At 46.5% G+C, this 19,755-nt stretch overlaps 2 protein-coding genes across 5 annotated transcripts in view; both read right to left on the bottom strand.

The window, feature by feature from the left end:
• The window catches only part of OGDH (oxoglutarate dehydrogenase), a 95,526-nt gene extending 86,283 nt beyond the window's left edge, over positions 1-9,243 (bottom strand). For all 4 annotated transcript variants that reach the window (XM_033194052.1, XM_033194054.1, XM_033194053.1 and 1 more), the window contains exon 1: positions 9,129-9,243. The gene's annotated coding sequence lies outside the window, so the exon portion shown is untranslated. The remainder of the gene's footprint in view (positions 1-9,128) is intronic.
• Positions 9,244-11,873: 2,630 nt separating this feature from the next.
• Positions 11,874-13,092, bottom strand: LOC117073311 (BAG family molecular chaperone regulator 1-like). The gene is given in 2 exon segments (XM_033194063.1): positions 11,874-12,043; positions 12,045-13,092. Coding segments are annotated over 2 exon segments (819 nt in total). The 5' UTR covers positions 12,828-13,092; the 3' UTR covers positions 11,874-12,007.
• Between the last annotated feature and the right edge of the window lie 6,663 nt (positions 13,093-19,755).

The following is a 19,755-nucleotide window of genomic DNA, read 5'->3' as shown; positions in this document are numbered from 1 at the left end:
AGAGAAAAAGTAAAAACCAAAGGAAAATTAGTTTTCAGGTGTTAAATGCCCTGCCCTTAGGAAATGATATACTTAAATAGGGTTCTGTCTGAAACATGAAGCTTCTGAGGTCTATGCCTTGAATTTCCCCAGTTGGGCAGGAGGCACCCTATCCCAGGACACAAAGAATGAGGGAAATAAACCGACTACTGACGCCTATCAATATGACGTTGGCTAGGAAGAGGGGTAATTAAAAAGGCAAGACCTAGCAAAAACAGTCTGCTGCTTCTCAGCAAATGAATCTTTGAGAGAAAAAAAACGACACATCATTACATGATCCTTATACCCTATGAGTGTTAGCTGGCAACCATTTTAAAGGACAACTCATCCACTTTCTTTTTTTCAGTTTCGGACTCAGTCTTTCTGATGAATCATGAACACAACATTTGCTACAAACCTATGGCTGTTATCTCATGCCTGCAATTATTTTTGTAGTAATACAAAGAACTCATATACAGAGTACAGCCATCAATTCTCCCTTATTGGCTGAGAATCTCAAAGAATTTAGTATCTTTCACTAGTGACACCTCATTACACAAAAGCTGAGGGACAGGGAAGTAGTGAGGATTACTTTTAAACTGTAAAGTTTTTTTCGGTTGCTAGTGGAAACAATTATTGAGCCTACAGGCACAGAGGCCTCGTGACACCAAGTCACCCTGTGTGCTTTCCTGGGCCATAAAGTGGAGACAGTAATTACTCCTAACCTCCTCATAATGTCTTTTTGTAATTGTAACACAAATATGAAAGCACTTTGAAAACTTGAAGGTGTATCTATGACTAAAGAAATGGCTGGGTATGGTGGCTCATGCCTGTAATCCCAGTACTTTCGGAGGTCAAGGTGGGTGGATCACCTGAGATCAGGAGTTTGAGACTAGCCTGGCCAACATGGTGAAACTCCGCCTCTACTAAAACTACAAAAAAATTAGTTGCATCGCATGGTGGCGGGCGCCTGTAGTCCCAGCTACCTGGGAGGCTGAGGTAGCAGAATCGCTTGAACCTGTGAGGTGCAGGCTGCAGTGAGCCGAGATCGCGCTACTGCACTCCAGTCTGGACGACAGAGCGAGACTCCGTCTCAAAAAAAACCACACACACACACACACATATATATGTGTGTGTGTGTGTGTGTATACATATAGAGAGAGAGAGAGAGAGAGACGAAGTGTGTGCAGAAAAGAAAAGGCAAACTAGTGATATAAAAAGTTCAAGTTTCTGGCCGGGCACGGTGGCTCACGCCTGTAATCCCAGCACTTTGGAAGGCCGAGACGGGTGAATCACGAGGTCAGGAGATCAAGACCATCCTGGCTAACACGATGAAACCCCATCTCTACTAAAAATACAAAAAATTAGCTGGGTGTGGTGGCAGGCACCTGTAGTCCCAGCTACTCGGGAGGCTGAGGCAGGAGAATGGTGTGAACCCGGGAGGTGGAGCTTGCAGTGAGCTGAGATTGTGCCACTGCACTCCAGCCTGGGCGACAGACCAAGACTCTGCCTCAAAAAAAAAAAAAAAAAAAAAAAAAAAGTTCAAGTTTCCAAGATATTTAAACCTAAACATTAGCTAATTCAGAGTGGTGGTCAACTGGTAACTTCCAAAACATTAGTAGTCTGTCTCCATCATTTAGCACAGAAGCTTTTTTAGTTCACCAATCATGGGCCGTCACCACTGGTAGGGACTGACACCTCTCTGATCAGATCCCTGAGTATGCTTCAGTATATGTCTGAAGACTGTTCTGCCCCTTCCCCGAGACGTGGTCCCACAGCATCAGAGATGACCATGACTGAAGTGGTATAAATAGGTTGACTGGGGAGGGTGTAGATAAATAGGCACTTTTAAAAGGTACTGATATTAAATCTTTATGGAAAGCAGGACAATTTTTCAACATCTCATTAAAGCATATATAAAACGTCTATTTCCTGCTAAATATAGCTAAAAACATGAGGCATTACATTTAAGACAAAACAAGACTCTGAAGGGTGCAGAAGGAAGCAGACCGGCTAGGAACCAGAGGACCCAAGGAAAGAGGATTGAGTTTTTTGTTGTTGTTGTTATCAGGGTCTTGCTCTGTTGCCCAGGTTGGAGGGCAGTGGCATGATCTTGGCTCACTGCAGCCTGGACCTCCCGGGCTCAAATAATTCTCCTACCTCAGTCCCCCAAGTAGCTGAGACTACCACACGCATGGTGGCTAATTTTTGTATTTTTTATAGAGACAGTTTTGCCATGTTGGCCAAGGTGGCCTCAAACTCCTGACCTCAAGTGATCCGCCCATCTCAGACTCCCAAAATGCTAGGATTACAGGTATGAGCCACCACACCCGGCCGAGCACTGAGTCCTTGATTTTCTTTTTGCTTCATATGTCTCAGACCTAGGTACTGGAGAAGCCTACAATCCAGAAATGCCAATAGGTGTAGACAAAGAAAACTACAAACAGAAACCTGTTCTCTCTAGCCAAAGGACCAGGAAAAGAGCAGCAAGATGGAACACTTTTAAAGTTTTAAAGAACAATTGCTCTACTGCAGCCAAACTCCACAGGAAACTTCCTCACTCCACTTAGCTGATGTCAGAATAGAGATCAGGGACTTTCATCCCCACCTGGTGAATAATGAGTCCTCCCCAACTCACTCCCTGATAAGTCAGTGGAGACCAGGCAGGGAGTCTGGATTTCAATCCCATCCAGCAGTAATGAAGCAGCACCCCTCCCTTCCCAGGCAGAGTGATATCACCAAGGCCTAATGGGGAACTCTTACAGCCATACAGCAATAACAAGGAATCCCTTCCCCCAGACATCCCACCCAGCAACAATGAGGAAGCAGCCCCTCCCTGCCCCAGCAGAGGAAGACTGCATTACTTAGAGATTTAAACAAGATCAAGAGTCCATAACATAACACCCAGAATGTCCAGGTTGTAAGTCAAAGATCACTCTTTATATCAAGGGCCAGGATAATCTTGGCTGGGGGTGGTGGCTCACACCTGTAATCCCAGCACTTTGGGAGGCTGAGGTGGGTGTTATTACTTGAGGTCAGGAATTCAAGACCAGCCTGGCCAACATGGTGAAGCCCCATCTTTACAAAAACACAAAAATTAGCCTGGCATGGTGGCATACGCCTGTAATCCTAGCTACTCGGAAGGCTGAGGCAGGAGAATCTCTTGAACCCGGGAGTTTGCAGTGAGTTGAGATTGCGCCACTGCACTCCTCCAGCCTGGGCAACGGAGCGAGACTTCGTCTCAAAAAAAAAACAAAAACAAAAAGAGACAATCTACAGACACCAATACCAAGATGACATAGACTTAGAATTATCTGACAAAGATTCTAAAAGAGGCATCCTCAAAATGCTTCCACCAGCAACTATGAACATGCTTGAAACAAATGAGAAAGTTTCAGCAAAGAGAAGATGTAGAGAATAAAATAGACATTTCAGAACTGAAAAATGCACTAAGCAAAAGAAAAAAACTTAAGCATGGGTTAAATGGCAGAATAAAGAAGACAGAGGAAATTAGTGAACTTGAGGACAGAATAAGGCCTCAGGGAAATAACAAAAGATCTAATATTGATGTCATCAGAGTCCCAGACGAAGGCAGAAGGAGGGGCTGGAAAACCATTCAAAGAAATAATGGCTACAAATCTCCCAAATTTGGCAAAAAGTCATAAAGAACCCCATGCAGAATAAACCCAAATAAATGTACGCCAAGACACATCATAAACAAATTCAGAAAACTCAATACAAATCCCTCCCCCCCAAAAAAACAACAACAAAAAACCTTGAAGGAAGCCAGAGAGAAATAGTGCATTATATACAAGAAAAAAAAAAATGCCTGTAATCCCAGCACTTTGGGAGGCTGAGGCGGGCAGTTCACCCCAGGTTGGGAGTTTGAGACCAGCCTGACCAACATGGAGAAACCCTGTCTCAACTAAAAATACAAAATTAGCGGGGCATGGCAGTGCATGCCTGTAATCCCAGCTACTTGGGAGGCTGAGGCAGGAGAATCACTTGAACCCGGGAGGTGGAGGTTGCAGTGAGCTCAGATCATGCCATGGCACTCCAGCCTGCACAACAGCAGCAAAATTCCATCTCCAAAAAAAAAAAAAAAAAAAAAAAAAGGCCAGGTGGCTGGGCCTGGTGGCTCACACCTGTTATCCCAGCATTTTGGGAGGCAGATGCAGGAAGATGACTTGAGGTCAGGAGTTTGAGACCAGCCTGGCTAACATGGTGAAACCCCATCTCAACTAAAAAAATAAAAATTCGCCAGGTGTGGTGGCAGGCACCTATAGTCCCAGTTACTCAGGAGGCTGAGTTGCAAGAATAACATGAATCTGGGAGGTGGAGGTTGCAGTGAACTGAGATCACAACACTTCATTCCAGCCTGGGCGACAAAGTGAGACTGTCTCAAAAAACAAAAACAAAAACAAGCCAGGCGCAATGGCTCATGCCTGTAATCCCAGCACTTTGGGAGGCCGAGGTGAGTGGATCACAAGGTCAGGAGATCGAGACCATCCTGGCTAACATGGTGAAACCCTGTTTCTACTAAAAATACAAAAAAATTAGCTGGGCGTGGTGGCACGCACCTACAGTCCCAGCTACTCAGGAGGCTGAGGCAGGAGAATCGCTTGAATCTGGGAGGCGGAGGTTGCAGTGAGCTGAGAACGCGCCACTGCACTCCAGCCTGGGCGACAGAGTGAGACTCCCTCTCAAAAAAACAAAACAAAATTAAAAAAACAGCCAGGCATGGTGGCACGTGCCTATAGTCCCAGCTACTCAGGAGGCTGAGATGGGAGGATTGCTTGAGCCTGGAAGGTAGAAGCTGCAGTAAGCTGTGATTATGCCACTCTACTCTAGCCTGGGTGACAGAGTGAGACCTTGTCTCAAAAATAATAAATAAATATAATAATGAAAGGTGGCTGGGCGTGGTGGTTCACACCTGTAATCCCAGCACTTTGGGAGGCTAAGGGGGTGTCAATCACGAGGTCAGGAGACCCAGATCATCCTGGCTAACACAGTAAAAGCCCATCTCTACTAAAAATACAAATAAAATTAGCTGGGGATGGTGGCACGTGGCTGTAGTCCCAGCTACTTGGGAGGCTGAAAAAGAAGAATCGCTTGAACCCAGGAGGCGGAGGTTGCAGTGAGCCAAGATCACACCATTGCACTCCAGCCTGGGCAACAGAGTGAGACTCCGTCTCAAACGAAGATGAAAAAAATATCTGCAAACTACATATCCAACAAAGCACTGGTATCTAGGATACATTAGAAATTCTCAAAACTCAACAGTTAACAAAAACTGAACAATCTAATTACGAAATGGACAAAAGATATGAACAGACATTTCACCCAAGAGTATACAGGGGCCAGGCATGGTGGCTCATGCCTGAAATCCTAGCACTTTGGGAGGCCAAGACAGGAGGATCAGTTTATCCCAGGAGTTCAAGACCAGCCTGGGCAACATAGCAAGATCCTATCTTTTCCAAGAAAAGAGAGAATAGACAGATGGCAAATAAGCATATGCAAAGATTTTCAACATCATTAGCCATCAGAAAAATGCACATTACAACCACAAAGAGACATTACTACACATCTATTGGAATGGCTATAATAAAAAAAGTAACATCACCAAACACTGGCAAGTATGTGGAGAAACAAGATCATACAGTGCCGGCCGGGCGCGGTGGCTCAAGCCTGTAATCCCAGCACTTTGGGAGGCCGAGACGGGCGGATCACGAGGTCAGGAGATCGAGACCATCCTGGCTAACACGGTGAAACCCCGTCTCTACTAAAAATACAAAAAAACTAGCCGGGCGAGATGGCGGGCGCCTGTAGTCCCAGCTACTGGGGAGGCTGAGGCAGGAGAATGGCGTAAACCCGGGAGGCGGAGCTTGCAGTGAGCTGAGATCCGGCCACTGCACTCCAGCCTGGGCGACAGAGTGAGACTCCGCCTCAAAAAAAAAAAAAAAAAAAAGATCATACAGTGCCAGTGTGAATGTAAAATAGTACAATCTCTCTAGAAAACAGTTCGGCTGTTTGTTCAATAACTAAGCATGCACTACGACTTATGACTTAGTGATTGTATTCCTGGGCATTTATCTTGGAGAAATGTTAATTCATGTTCACATAAAAACCTGTACATGAAGGTTTGTAGCAGCTTTATTTGTAATAGCCAAAGAATGGAAACAGTAAAGATGTCTTTTAATGGAAGAATAAACCAACTGTGGTACATCTATAGCCCGGCTTCAATAAAAAGGAATGAAGTACTTTTTTTTTTTTTGAGACAGGGTCTCACTCTGTCACTCACGCTGGAGTGCAGTGACCCGATCTTGGCTTACTGCAGCCACTACAGCCCAGGCTCAAGTGATCCTCCCACCTCAGCTTCCTGAGTAGCTGGGATTACAAGAACGCACACTGCATCTAGCTAATTTTTTTTTTTTTTGTAGAGATGAGGTCTCACTATGTTCCTCAGACTGGTCTTGAACTCCTGGGCTCAAGCGATCTGCCTGCCTCAGCCCCCCAAAGTTGCTGGGATTACAGGCGTGAGCCACTGTGCCTGGCCAAGGAATGAACTACTGGTACACGCAACAACCTGGATGATTCTCCAGGGAATTAATCTGAGTGGGAAAAACCAATCCCAAAAGGCTCTATGAATCCCTTTATTTGGCATTCTTGACATGCCAAAATTAGGGAAATGGAGAACAGATTAATGGTTGTCAGGAGTTGAAAGACTGGGAATGGGAGGGATGTGGGTATAGCTATAAAAAAGCAATGGAAGGGATCCTTGCGATGATGGGAATATTCTGTATCTTGAATTTTACTAATGTCAACATCTGGTTGTGATATTTACTACAGTTTTGCACAATGTTAGAGAAGTGGGAAAGGAACACAGGATCTCTCTGTACTATTTATTATGACTGCATAGAATAAATTTTTATGTACAATTTCTTAACATTTTACTGTTCTTAAAATAAATTTATCAATAATTTGTACAATGACCTCAAAATAAAAATTACCTAAAAATCTAAAAAGTAGATGATACTGTAGTTTTCTCTTTCCTTTTTTTTTTTTTTGAGCTGGAGTCTCCCTTTGTCGCCCAGGCTGTAGTGCAGTGGCGTGATCTCGGTTCACTGCAACCTCTGCCTTCTGTGTTCAAGCGATTCTCCTGCCTCAGCCTCCTGCTGAGACTACCGGCCCACGCCACCACGCCCTGCTAACTTTTGTATTTTTAGTAGAGACAGGGTTTCACCACGTTGGCCAGGCTGATCTCAAACTCCTGACCTCAGGGGATCCACCTGCCTTGGCCTCCCAAAGTGCTAGGATTATAGGTGTGAGCCACTGCACCCGGTTTTTTTTTTAAGACAGGATCTCACTGTGTCACCCAGGCTGGAGTGTAGTGGTGCAATAATGGCTCACTGAAGCTTGGACCTCCCCCAGCTCATGCCATCCTCCAACCTCAGCCTCCTGAGTAGTTGGGACTACAGGTATATGCGGTATATGCCACCATACCCTGAGAATTTTATTTTTTGTAGACGCAGGGTATCACTTTGGTTGCTAAGGCTGGTCTCCTTGAACTCTTGAGCTCAATCGATATTCCTTTCACAGTCTCCCAAAGTGCTGGGATTACAAACATGACCCACTACGACTGGCCGAAATTGTGCACGTCAAATGGGTGAACTGCATGGTATGTGAATTTTATCTCAATAAAGATGTTATTTAAACGGAAAAAGTAACTGAAATGTGAAAAGTGTGCTTAAAAAAAATAATGAGGGGCCGGGTGCAGTGGCTCACGCCTGTAATCCCAGCACTTTGGGAGGCCAAGGCAGGTGGATCACCTGAGGTCAGGAGTTCGAGAACAACCTAGCCAAGGTGGTGAAAACCCATCTCTACTAAAAATACAAAAATTTGCCAGGCACGTGCCTGTAATACCAGCTACTCGGCAGGCTGAGGCAGGAGAATCACTTGAATCCAGGAAGGCAGAGGTTGCAGTGAGCCGAGATCGCGCTACAGCACTCCAGCCTGGGCGACAGAGACTCCATCTCAAACAAAACAACAACAAAAAATGAGCATACAGTGACCTTTATTCAACTTTCCAAGATCCAGTCCTCAGCTAATTTACAAAAACTACAATAGTGTTATATACTCTCCTCCTAGGTCTACACGGCAAAGCACAGTTTGTTGCAACTAATGCTGCCTTATAAAAAAAAAAGGCTTTATCCTATGCTACCCATCCTAAACCCAGCTGTTCAGAGCAGTGTACCTGGAAATCAGACTCAGGGTACGGACTGCAAGACAAGGCACAAGGAAACCCTAACACGAAGTCCTATATTCTGGGCAAAGGGATGGGGATGGCAGGTGGGACGCACCCGGGTCAGGGCGAGGGCACGGCAAGTTTTCTATTAAATCTCAATAGGTTAAAACTCATATCCAATGTCTGATACATTTTCGAGGGAAAATGGTGCTTGAAAGATGTTTCTACGGAAAATAAGCTTCATCTCAGTCAATCTGTTCGTCCCAACTTTGGGCAGCAGGTGTGGGGGCGGGACCAAGGTCTGCGCCGTAATCCAAACAGGCAGTCCCACCCAGGGCCACCCCAAGGCTAGATGTTCCGACGCGACTCGAGCAGGCCCAGGCCACACTGTCTTTCGGACAAAGCGACGCGGTCCTCATAGGCGGGAAGGAGAGTGCGTCCCGGTCGGGAAGGACGCCGCCAGAGAGCTGCCTGCCACGTGACGCCCGCGGCGACCTTGGGGGTCACCCTTGCGGACGCACCGCCCTCTCCCTCACATCCGCCGCCGCGCCCGCCCCTCACTCTACGACCGCCAATGGCGCGTCGCTCCGCGCCCCGCGCGACCTCGGAGCGCGCTCGTACCCGCCAATCTCCGCCTGCCGGGCGGGCCCCGCGGCGCCATTGGCTACCACGGCCATCCATCAGGTCCCGTCCCTCCTACCACCCTCCGTCAGCCCCACTCCATCCAGCTCCACTCCCCTGTCACCGCGGCACCCGCAGCACCAAGGGCGCGGCGGCCTCGCCCTTTCTCGCTATCTCCAACCCCGGGCCGCCAAGCGCCGCGCTACCCGGCACTGGGACGGGCGCAGCGACAGCGCAAGGTTACCTGTCTCCGGCTCAGCTCCACCCGAATGAGGCGCCGACACCCCACTCCGGGGCTCTAAACTCTCGGCCCCGCCCTGGCGTATGGCGTCAACACGTAGCCCTCCCCTGGAGAAGAAGGCCCTCCCCTCTGACAGTGAACCTATTCGTGACGTCACAGAGCCGCGCCGGACGTCACAGCGCCGACTACGCAGTTGCGGAAGCTTGGGCCGGCGGGAGCCCAGCTGTTTGCTCCGCTAGAGCGATGAGCTTGAGTCTGTGGACTTCCAGCGGGTTCTAGATCATAAGTAATTTCTTTTTTTTTTTTTGTAAATAAATGTTTATATTAGCATTATTTGTAGGTGGAATGCCAAATACCTACTGACTGATGAATGGACAGACAGGTAGTATATCCATACAATGGAACATTATTTGGCCATAAAAAGAATGAAACATGCATTCTGTAACAGCACTCGTAAACATTAAGCTAGGCAAAATAAACCAATCGCAGAAGACCACATATTATATGATTCCATTTATATAAAATGTCTAAAATAGGCAGATCTATAGAGACAAAAGTAGACTGGTGGTTACTTAGGGCTGCAGAGGGCAGGGGGGACAGGAGAGTGGTAACTAAAGGGTACAGGTTTCTTTGAGGTGATGAAAATTAACTGTGGTGATGTTTACATATACAGTCATCCCCTGGGGAGTTGGTTCCAGGATTCTCTTGAATACCAAAATCCATAAATGCCCAAGTCCTTGATAAAAATGGCATAACATTTGCATATAACCTATGCACATCCTCTTGTATACTTTAAATCACCGTATTAATTATGCTACCTAATATAATGTAAATAGTTGTTATACTGTATTGTTCAGAGCAGTAGAGGTGAAAAGTACTGGCCCTGAAACCAAACCGCCCAGCTTTGTGTCTTGGCTTTGCCGCTTACTCTACAACCTTAGCTAATGACCTAAGTTCTCTCGGTTTCCTCATCTCTAAAATAAGGATATCTGTCTACTTCTGAAGTTATGTGAGAATTAAATGACTAATATATATGAACAATTTGGAAGTGTTTGGCAGTTCAGTATACAGTAACTTCTCATCAAATGTTGTGGCCCACGCCACACAGCTATCACACAAAAATAGATCAATAGTGAACCGCTCTGATTAAAGTTGGGGTGCGGTGGGCTGGGAGCTGAGCCTTGTCCACAAGTCCACCTCTACCACCTTGTCTGAGGTCTTAACCTATCCAGTCCTAAATTCCTGAGACTTCAGCGACTCTCTCTGCCAAATGATGTGGGTCTCAGAGTGGCCTTTTAGAAGTCTGTCTATGGCGCACTGTGCTAAAGAATGGGGTGACAGCAACTGACCGTTTTAGGTAGAGTTCTAGCACAAAAGGCTACTCTCAATGTTATTAAGCATAAATTATGACTACAGCCACGAAATGATTTATCAAATGATTAATCAAAAAAAAAGCAAAACACTCTTCTACTTGATAAGTGCATAAACGGTGTCTTTTTTTTTCCTTTTTATTTACTTTTACTTATTTAAATTTTTAGAGACGGGGTCTTGCTGTGTTGCCCAGACTACACTCAAACTCCTGGGCTCAAGTGATCCTCTAGCCTCAGCCTCCCTAGTAGCTGGGACTACAGGAAGAAGCTACTGCACCCGACTCTTTTTTTTTTGAGATGGAGTCTCATTCTGTGACCTAGGCTGGAGTGCAGTGGCGCAATCTCAGCTTACAGCAACCTCCACCTCCCAGGTTCAAACTATTCTCGTGCCTCAGCCTCCCCAGTAGCTGGGATTACAGGTACATGCCACTACGCTGAGTTTATTATTATTATTATTATTTTAAGCAAAATGGAGTTTTGCTATGTTGCCCGGGCTGGACTCAAACTCCTGGCCTCAAGCGATCCACCCACCTCAGCCTCCCAAAGTGCTGGGATTATAGGCATGAGCCACTGTGCCAGGCCTCAATTTTTTAATAACAATGATGGGGTGGGGGGCAGTCCACAAAATGGATAGAACAGCCTTGAAGGAAATATAGAACTCAGAAGGATATGGTTAACAAAAATGCCTTTGAAGGAAGCACATGTCACTCCTGAGAAGTTTATGGTTGGCTTCACCACTTGCCTGCTTTATTCATTCTGGTGCCTTCTCTTTGCCCTTCCTAAGCCATGGCTCTGGCCCGGTTTCAAGCACAGACTTAGTCAACACTGGGTTCTAACATTCTGAAGACTTGCTTGGGAACAAGAAAGCCTTGCATCAACCACAGCCTCCATCAAAGGAATGGCCCCCCTGATATCTCATAGCCTATGGCTAGTCAGGGTCACTGGGAGGTGAGGACAAAGTCTAGAAACCAACAACCCAGCCAGATGTTCTGGAATTAGGTCATAATGAGGGATACGTGGTCTACTTATGTGCCAAACACCTTGTTCTAGACCATTCCCCACATTCCTGACTAGGTGCAACCTCCTGGTGATTCTAGTTTTATAGCTATGGGACTACGTGATCACAAGAGCAAAGAAGCCCTCATGTATCTGAAGACTGGGGCCGCCTATAAACCTGAAACTAGCCCAAGGCAAATTAGAGCTTTCACCAGCCCAAAGAAAGCATCCAAAGGTTCAAATAGCTGGGAAAATTTGGGCAGAGGTGGCCCTCTCCAGAAAAGGTGGATTGCTGGACAGCACAACCACAGAGACAGAAGGAGAAAACAGACAGGAGCTTTACTCAAAATCACAAAGACACTGTTTTTCATTGAGAATCGGATGAGAGTAGGAAAAGTGGCAAATGGCCAGTTGCCCCCAGCAGCCCTGAAGAAATCAGGTAAATTCTGCTCCAGAGACGGCAGAGCTGGTGGTGCCATTCTTCAGGGCAGCACAGCCTCTTTCTGCCATACTTCACTAGGCCAGGGCAAAGTTTGTAGACTGCAGCCGCTCTTGTCTCCTGGCAGATGTTCTCCACTGTGTCACATTCAGCTAAGAATGCCTGAACCTTTTTTACCAAGCCTTTCCTTTTCAATCTACTGTCTTTGAAATTTTCTGGCAGGATCAGTGTGTCAATCTCCTCCAAGATCTTCATAAACTGCTCTATTGTGGCTTTTACTCTCCTATCAAGTTTGCAGAGAGCTTCAGCTTGCAAATCCTTGGGCAGAAAACCCTGCTGGATTCCAGTAAGCTCTTTATTCAACTCTTCCAGCTGGTCAGCTATCTTCTCCACAGACTTCTCCAAATGTTTCAACTTCTTTAGTTCAACCTCTTCCTCTGGACTGTTCTTTTTCCCAATTAACATGACCCGGCAACCATCTTGTATTCCAAGTGCTGACAATGGTGTTTCCATTTCCTTCAGGGATTTTCCCTCAAATATGAGTTTCTGAAAAGACTGTGGAACCCCTATGGCCTCTTCAACAACCTGGGCCAGGTCTTGGACAACTGGTTCACTGCTGCCCTGCTGCGGGGTAACATGAAGGTGGTGCTTCTCATTGCTGTGGGTGACAGTCACGGTGAGCCCAGCTGCCGCCATTTCCTCCCTGGTCACCTCCTCGCTCGGGGTCGCCTCCTCGTCCCGGGTCACCTCCTGGCTCCGATTCATCTCTTCGCCCGGAGTCGCCTCCTCACTCTGGGCCGCCTCTTCGCTCCCGGTTGCCTCCTCACTCACGGTCAACTCCTCGCTCCGGGTCAATTCCTCTCTCCGGGTCCAGCGGCGCCGGGTCTTCTTCTTCATCCGCGGCCTGAGCGCCAGCGGCGGCGCCCCTGGTGGTGGTCCAGCACCCTGGACAGGTGGACGCCGAGAGGGAGGCGGGCCACGCTGGGCCGGGGGCTCCGACTGGCGCGGCTCCCGGCCTGGCCGAAGGGCGTGCAGCCGAGAGCCCAGCCGCTCCCGGTCGCCTTGTGGTCTCCGCGCCCCGCCGCGTTGAGCCAGGCCCGCGCTTGTTGACCGCCCAGCGATGGTAGCTGAGCGCGGCGTCCTACGACCCCGCCCGACTGCTTCCCAGCCCGATCATAAGTAATTTCTAAAACATATCTCTAGTGCCTAGTAGGAACCTATCAAGAGACAGTTGGGTTGATGTGAAACTTAGCGCACAAAAATAAACAATTTAAATAACAGAATCTCCGTTTTTGAGATTGTCCTGGGTCAGGCTTTGTGACAAGCGCTTCACCGGCGCTATTGTGTAACAGCCTGTGAGATAGGTATTCCTGTCTCCGGTCTACAAATGACAATAGGTAGTGCTGGAATCTTGCCCGGGATCGTGCCCGAGTTGTCTTGACTTTAGAGCTACCTATCAAAGATAAAACGCGGCCAATTAACCTGTCACAACCTGTTGATTGTAAGATGTTCCCTATTTTAAAGTATTAAAATTTGGGGAAAGGCCGGGCGCGGTGGCTTAAGCCTGTAATCCCAGCACTTTGGGAGGCCGAAGCGGGCGGATCACTTGAGGTCAGGAGTTCGAGACCAGCCTGGCCAACAGGGCGAAACCCAGTCTCTACCAAAAATTTTGAAAGGCCAGGCGTGGTGGCGGGCGCCTGTAACCCTAGCAACTCGGGAGGCTGAGGCAGGAGAATAGCTTGAACCCGGGAGAGAAAAGTTACAGTGAGCCGAGATCGCGTCACTGTATTCCAGCCTGGGCGACAGAGTGCGAATCAGTCTCAAAATAATAATAATAATAATAATAGTAAAATTTGGGGAAAAGTATCTCAGAATTGATTAAATAATATGGCAAATTATATTCACTCACATATTGAGAAAGTCCCTTGCACTTGTTCAGTCTTACAGTCAGGAGAAAACCTCATTTCATATTCATATCTTTAACCTCACTTTTTCTTCTTCCCCTTTTAGACAGAGATCAGACTTTAGGCTCAAAACTTTCAGTGGGCAATAATATTATATAAAGCTAGACCTTAAACTGCTTTGTATTCATGATTTTGGACAGTTTATCTTTGTTATTTGTGGCAAGTAATACTGGTTTTCTTATTTACATTAAAAATTTTTTCTAGGCCGGGCGCGGTGGCTCAAGCCTGTAATCCCAGCACTTTGGGAGGCCGAGACGGGCGGATCACGAGGTCAGTAGATCGAGACCATCCTGGCTAACAAGGTGAAACCCCGTCTCTACTAAAAAAAAATATACAAAAAATTAGCCGGGCGAGATGGCGGGCGCCTGTAGTCCCAGCTACTCGGGAGGCTGAGGCGAGAGAATGGCATAAACCCGGGAGGCAGAGCTTGCAGTGAGCTGAGATCCGGCCACTGCACTCCAGCCTGGGCGACAGAGCGAGACTCCGTCTCAAAAAAAAAAAAAAAAAAAAAAATTTTTTTCTAATAAATGGTTCTATTTAAAGAAGATGTTAACCATTGTAGATACTAGTATAGGAAGGCAGCATCCAAATGACTGACATTAGGGAAACGCTGTTCCAGACTGTCTTGAATGTTCTCCTGAATATATTTTCCCAAGAAGATAACTACTTAAAGACAAGGATTTTGTCATGTGGCACACAGCAGCAGATATTGGGGTGACGAGCAACAGCGATCCATCAAGCACGACAGTCCCATAGAGAACACAGATATCTCTTTTTTTTTTTTTTTTTTTTGAGACGGAGTCTTGCTCTGCCACCCAGGCTGGAGTGCAGTGGCCGGATCTCAGCTCACTGCAAGCTCCGTTTCCCGGGTTTATGCCATTCTCCTGCCTCAGCCTCCGGAGTAGCTGGGACTACAGGCGCCCGCCTCGTCGCCCTGCTAGTTTTTTGTATTTTTAAGTAGAGACAGGGTTTCACCGTATTAGCCAGGATGGTCTCGATCTCCTGACCTCGTGATCCACCCGTCTCGGCCTCCCAAAGTGCTGGGATTACAGGCTTGAGCCACCGCGCCCGGCCACAGATATCTCAATTGGGCCAGTATTCAGACCAAGGCTATGCCACCCACAGGTGGGTATGATATAGACTTAAAGTGACTTATAAAAGGGAAAAGTCAAAGAAGTGTTTTTTTGTGTTTTAAACGGGGAGTATAGGCCGGGCGTGGTGGCTCATACCTGTAATCCCAGCACTTTGGGAGGCGGAGACGGGCGGCTCACCTAAGGTCGGGAGTTCGAGATCAGCCTGACCAACATGGTGAAACCCCATCTCTACTAAAAATACAAAAATTAGCTGGGCGTGATGGCGCAGTAGCTGGTAATCCCAGCTACTCAGGAGGCTGAGGCAGGAGAGTCGCTAGAACCTGGGAGGTGGAGATTGCAGTGAGCCGAGATCATGCCATTGTACTCCAACCTGGGCAACAAGAGCGAGAAACTCCGTCTCAAAAAACAAACACACCCAAAAAGGGGGCGTATAAGTGCTTATGATAGAACAAAGTTAGGCTAATGTATGTGACAAGGATCTAGAGACTGGAAGAAGGTGAAGAGACCAGGGTAAAAACTTCAGTATTCTTTTTTCCTTTTTTTTTTTAATACGGTAAAAATGTATGTACTAAAAATTTGCAGCTGGGTGCAATGGCTCACACTTGTAATCCCAGCACTTTGGGAGGTGGAGGCAGGATGATCACTTGAGCTCAGGAGTTCCAGATCAGCCTGGGGAACAGAGCAAGATCTCATTTCTACTAAAAAAAAAAATCAAGAAAATTAGCCAGGTGTAGTGGCACTCACCTGTAGTCTCAGCTAATTGTGGGAGGCTGAGGCAGGAGGAGGCTGTCTTCAGCCTGAGAGATTGAGGCTGCAGTGAGCTATGATTGTACCATTGCACTCCAGCCTGGACCATTGCACTCCAGCCTGGACCAGAGAGCAAGATACTGTATCTTTTTTAATGGCATTTTAACCATTTTTAGGTGTATAATTCAGTGGCATTAATTACATTCACAATATTGTGCAACCATCATCACTCTATTTCCAAAACTTTTTCATCACCTGAAACAGAAACTCTGTAACCATTAAGCAATAACTTCCTATTTCCCCCTCTCCTCCTGTCCTTCTCTCCTTTGGTAACCTCTATTATATGGTCTCTATGCATTTGATTACTCAGTTACCTTATGTCAGTGGAATCATACCGTATATGTCTTTTTGTGTCCACCTTATTTCATTGAGCATGGGGTTGTCAAGGTTTATCCAAGTTGTAGCATTGGTCAGAACTTCATTTCTTTTTATTTTATTTTATGTTATTTTATTTTATTTTATATTTTTTATTTTTGAGACAGGATCTCCCTCGGTTTCAGGCTGGAGGACAGTGGCGCCATCTCAGCTCACTGCAGCCTCCGCCACCCAGGTTAAAGTAATTCTGATGCCTCGGCCTCCCAAGTAGCTGGGACTACAGGCACGCTCCACCATGCCTGGCTAATATTTTTTTCTTTTTCTTTATTTTATTTATTTATTTATTTTGAGATGCTGTTTTGTTCTTGTTGCCCAGGCTGGAGTGCAGTGTGCCATCTCAGCTCACTGCAGTCTCTGCCTCCTAGGTTCAAGCAATTCTCCTGCCTCAGCCTCCCAAGTAACTGGGATTATAGGTGCCTGCCACCACACCCAGCTAATTTTTTGTATTTTTAGTAGCAATTGGGTTTCACCATGTTGGCCAGGCTGGTCTTGAACTCCTGACCTCAAGTGATCCACCCACCTCGACTTCCCAAAGTGCTGGGATTAGAGGCGGGAGCCACCACACCTGGCCAGAACTTCATTTCTCTTTATGGCTGAATAATATTCCATTGTATGTATATACCACATTTTGTTTATTCATTCATCTGTTTATGAACACTTGGGTTATTTCTGCTTTGTTGCTATTTTGAATAATGTTGCAATGAACATTGGCTTATAAATATTTGACCCAATTGTGTTACCAAGCAATGGGCTCACTGCTAGACACACCTAGAAGCCAATACTATGTCATCCGCTTTTGAGAAAAGGCTTTTTTGTAAGGTCGACCAGCAGGGAAACCAGAAGCAACACTCAAATTTGTCTCCCCGAGATGGAATCTGGGGGCAGGTTTTATAGGCAGAGAGCAACTATGAGGGAGATGGGAAAATACAACAAGGCGTGATCTGTTTGGGTCATGCAAAGAGGCAATGCTGGATCTTTGAGTTCATATTGCAGCAAAACAGGGCGCCCCATGCTTCCTTATTTGGTGTCCATTTCTCCATTTGAGTGCTTAAGTCCTGCCTATGGTTGACTTTTGTGTTCCCACTGACACCAGGGTCAGTTATCAGGCACGCTGGGTTCATATGGGCATGCTCAGGTTACATGACTTGCAGCCTGGGGATCTACTATAACTGAAAAACAACTCATCATTTTGTTACTGATAAAAGTTGAACCAGGCTGGGCGCGGTGGCTCACACTTGTAATCCCAGCACTTTGGGAGACTGAGGTGGGTGGATCATCCGAGGTCAGGAGTTCAAGACAAGCCTGGCCAACAGGGTGACACCCCATCTCCACTAAAAACAAAAAAATTAGCCAGGCATGGTGGTGGGTGCCTGTAATCCCAGCTACTTGGGAGGCTGAGGCAGGAAAATCGCTTGAACTCGGGAGCTGGAGGTTGCAGTGAGCCAAAACGGCGCCTTTGCACTCCAACCTGGGCAAGAACAAAACTCCATCTCGGGAAAAAAAAAAAAAAAGCTGAACCAGATTGAACTGGTTCTGTGGTTACACCTGTTTATAATTCTTTTGCCTGTATACCTGGGAGTGTAATTGCTGGATTATATGGGAATTCCGTCTAGCTTTTTCAGGAAGTGATAAATTCCCACAGTGACCACACCTTTTTTGTTTGTTTGTTTGTTTTTGAGACAAGCTGTCAGTTTGTAGTGCTGTGGTGCAATCACAGCTCACTGCAGCCTCAACCTCCAGGGCTTAAAGCAATCCTCTCAGCTCATGCTCCTGAGTAGCTGGGACAACCGGCACGCACCACCATGCTAGGCTAATTTTTTCTATGTTTTGTAGAGACAGGGTCTTGCTGTGTTGCCCAAGCTGGTCTCGAAGTCCTGGCCTCAAGTGATCCTGCTGCCTCAGCCTCCCATAGTGTTGAGATTACAGGTGTGTCTCTATTTTTTTTTACTGTCTCTATTTTTTTAAAAATTATCATCGGTCAGTCATGGTGTCTCACTCCTGTAATCCCAGCACTTTAAGAGGCCGAATTAGGAGGATTATCAGCCTCAGCAACACAACGAGACTTTGTCTCTACAGAAAAAAAAAAAAAAAATTAGGAGTGGTGACACATGCCTGTGGTCCTGCCTATTTGGAATGCTAGGACAGTAGGATTGCTTGAGCCCAGGAGCTTGAGGTTGCAGTGAGCTATGATCATGCCACAGAACTCTAGCCTGGGCACAGAGCAAGACCCTGTTCTCCCACTTCCCCACTCCCCAAAGAAAACATCTGGTGAGGTGTAATGGCTCGTGCCTATAATCCCACCACTTTGGGAGGCTAAGTCAGGAGGATTGCTTGAGGCCAGGAGTTTCAGCTCAGCTGGGCAACATAGCAAGTCCCCATCTCTAAAAAAAAATTTATTACAGCCAACTATAATAAATAGGTATGAGTTGGTATCTCATTGTGGTTTAGAAATTATTATTTTTTAGAGGTAGAGTCCCACTCTGCCACCCAGTCTGGAGTGCATGAGCACAATCAGAGGTCACTGCAGCCTTGAACTCCTGGGCTGGGACTGCAAGTGTGGGCCACCATCCATGGCTCATTGTGGTTTTGATTTGCATTTCCCTAATGGCTAATGATGTTGAGCGTATTTTCATGTGCTTCTTGTCTATTTGTATATTTTCTTTGGAGAGCTGTCCATCTGAGTCATTTGCCCATTTTTAAATTGGGTTTTCTTGTTATTGAGTTATAGAAGTACTTTATATATTCTGGATATTAAATCTAATCAGATATATGATTTGCAGATATTTTCTCCCATTTTGTAGGTTTTCATTTCTTTTTTGTTTGTTTGTTTGCTTGTTTTGAGACAGGGTCTTACTCTGTTACCTAGGCTGGAGTGCAGTGGTGTGTGATCATGGCTCACTGCAGCCTTGATCTCCTAGGCTCAAGTGATCCTCTCGCCTCAGCCTCCTGAGTAGCTGGGACCATACTACAGGTGCACACCACCACGTCCAGCTAATATTGTGATTTTATTTATTTATTTATTTTGAGACAGAGTCTCGTTCTGTCACCAGGCTGGAGTGCAGTGGTGTGATCTTGGCTTACTGCAACCTCCGCCTCCTGGGTTCAAGCGATTCTCCTGCCTCAGCTTCCTGAGTAGCTGGGACTGCAGGCATGCACCACCACACCCAGCTACGTTTTGTGTTTTTAGTAGAGACGGTGTTTCACCATGTTGGCCAGGTTGGTCTCGATCTCTTGACCTCCCACCCGCCTCAGCCTCCCAAAGTACTGGGATTATAGGCATGAGCCACTGCACCTGGCCAATATTGTTATTTTTTGTAGAGACAGGGTTTTGCTTTGTTGCCCTGGCTGGTCTTGTACTCCTGGCCTCAAGAGATCCTCCCACGTCAGCCTCTCAAATGTGCCGGGCCTCTCTTTATCTCTTGACGATGTCCTTTGATGAACAAAAGTTTTGAATTTTTTTGGTTGTTGTTCCTAAGGGGTTTATCTGGACTGTCTTGGGGGTGGAGAGGACTCTGCACCTAGAGAAGGTATTGGGTCTCTTGTTAGCAAAGTGTGGCTCATGCTGGCATGGCAGGACTAGTGGGG

Source organism: Trachypithecus francoisi, unplaced genomic scaffold (assembly GCF_009764315.1).
Source record: "Trachypithecus francoisi isolate TF-2019V2 unplaced genomic scaffold, Tfra_2.0 Lachesis_group4, whole genome shotgun sequence".
NCBI lineage: Eukaryota > Metazoa > Chordata > Mammalia > Primates > Cercopithecidae > Trachypithecus > Trachypithecus francoisi.
This window is presented reverse-complemented; position numbering and strand designations above follow the sequence as displayed.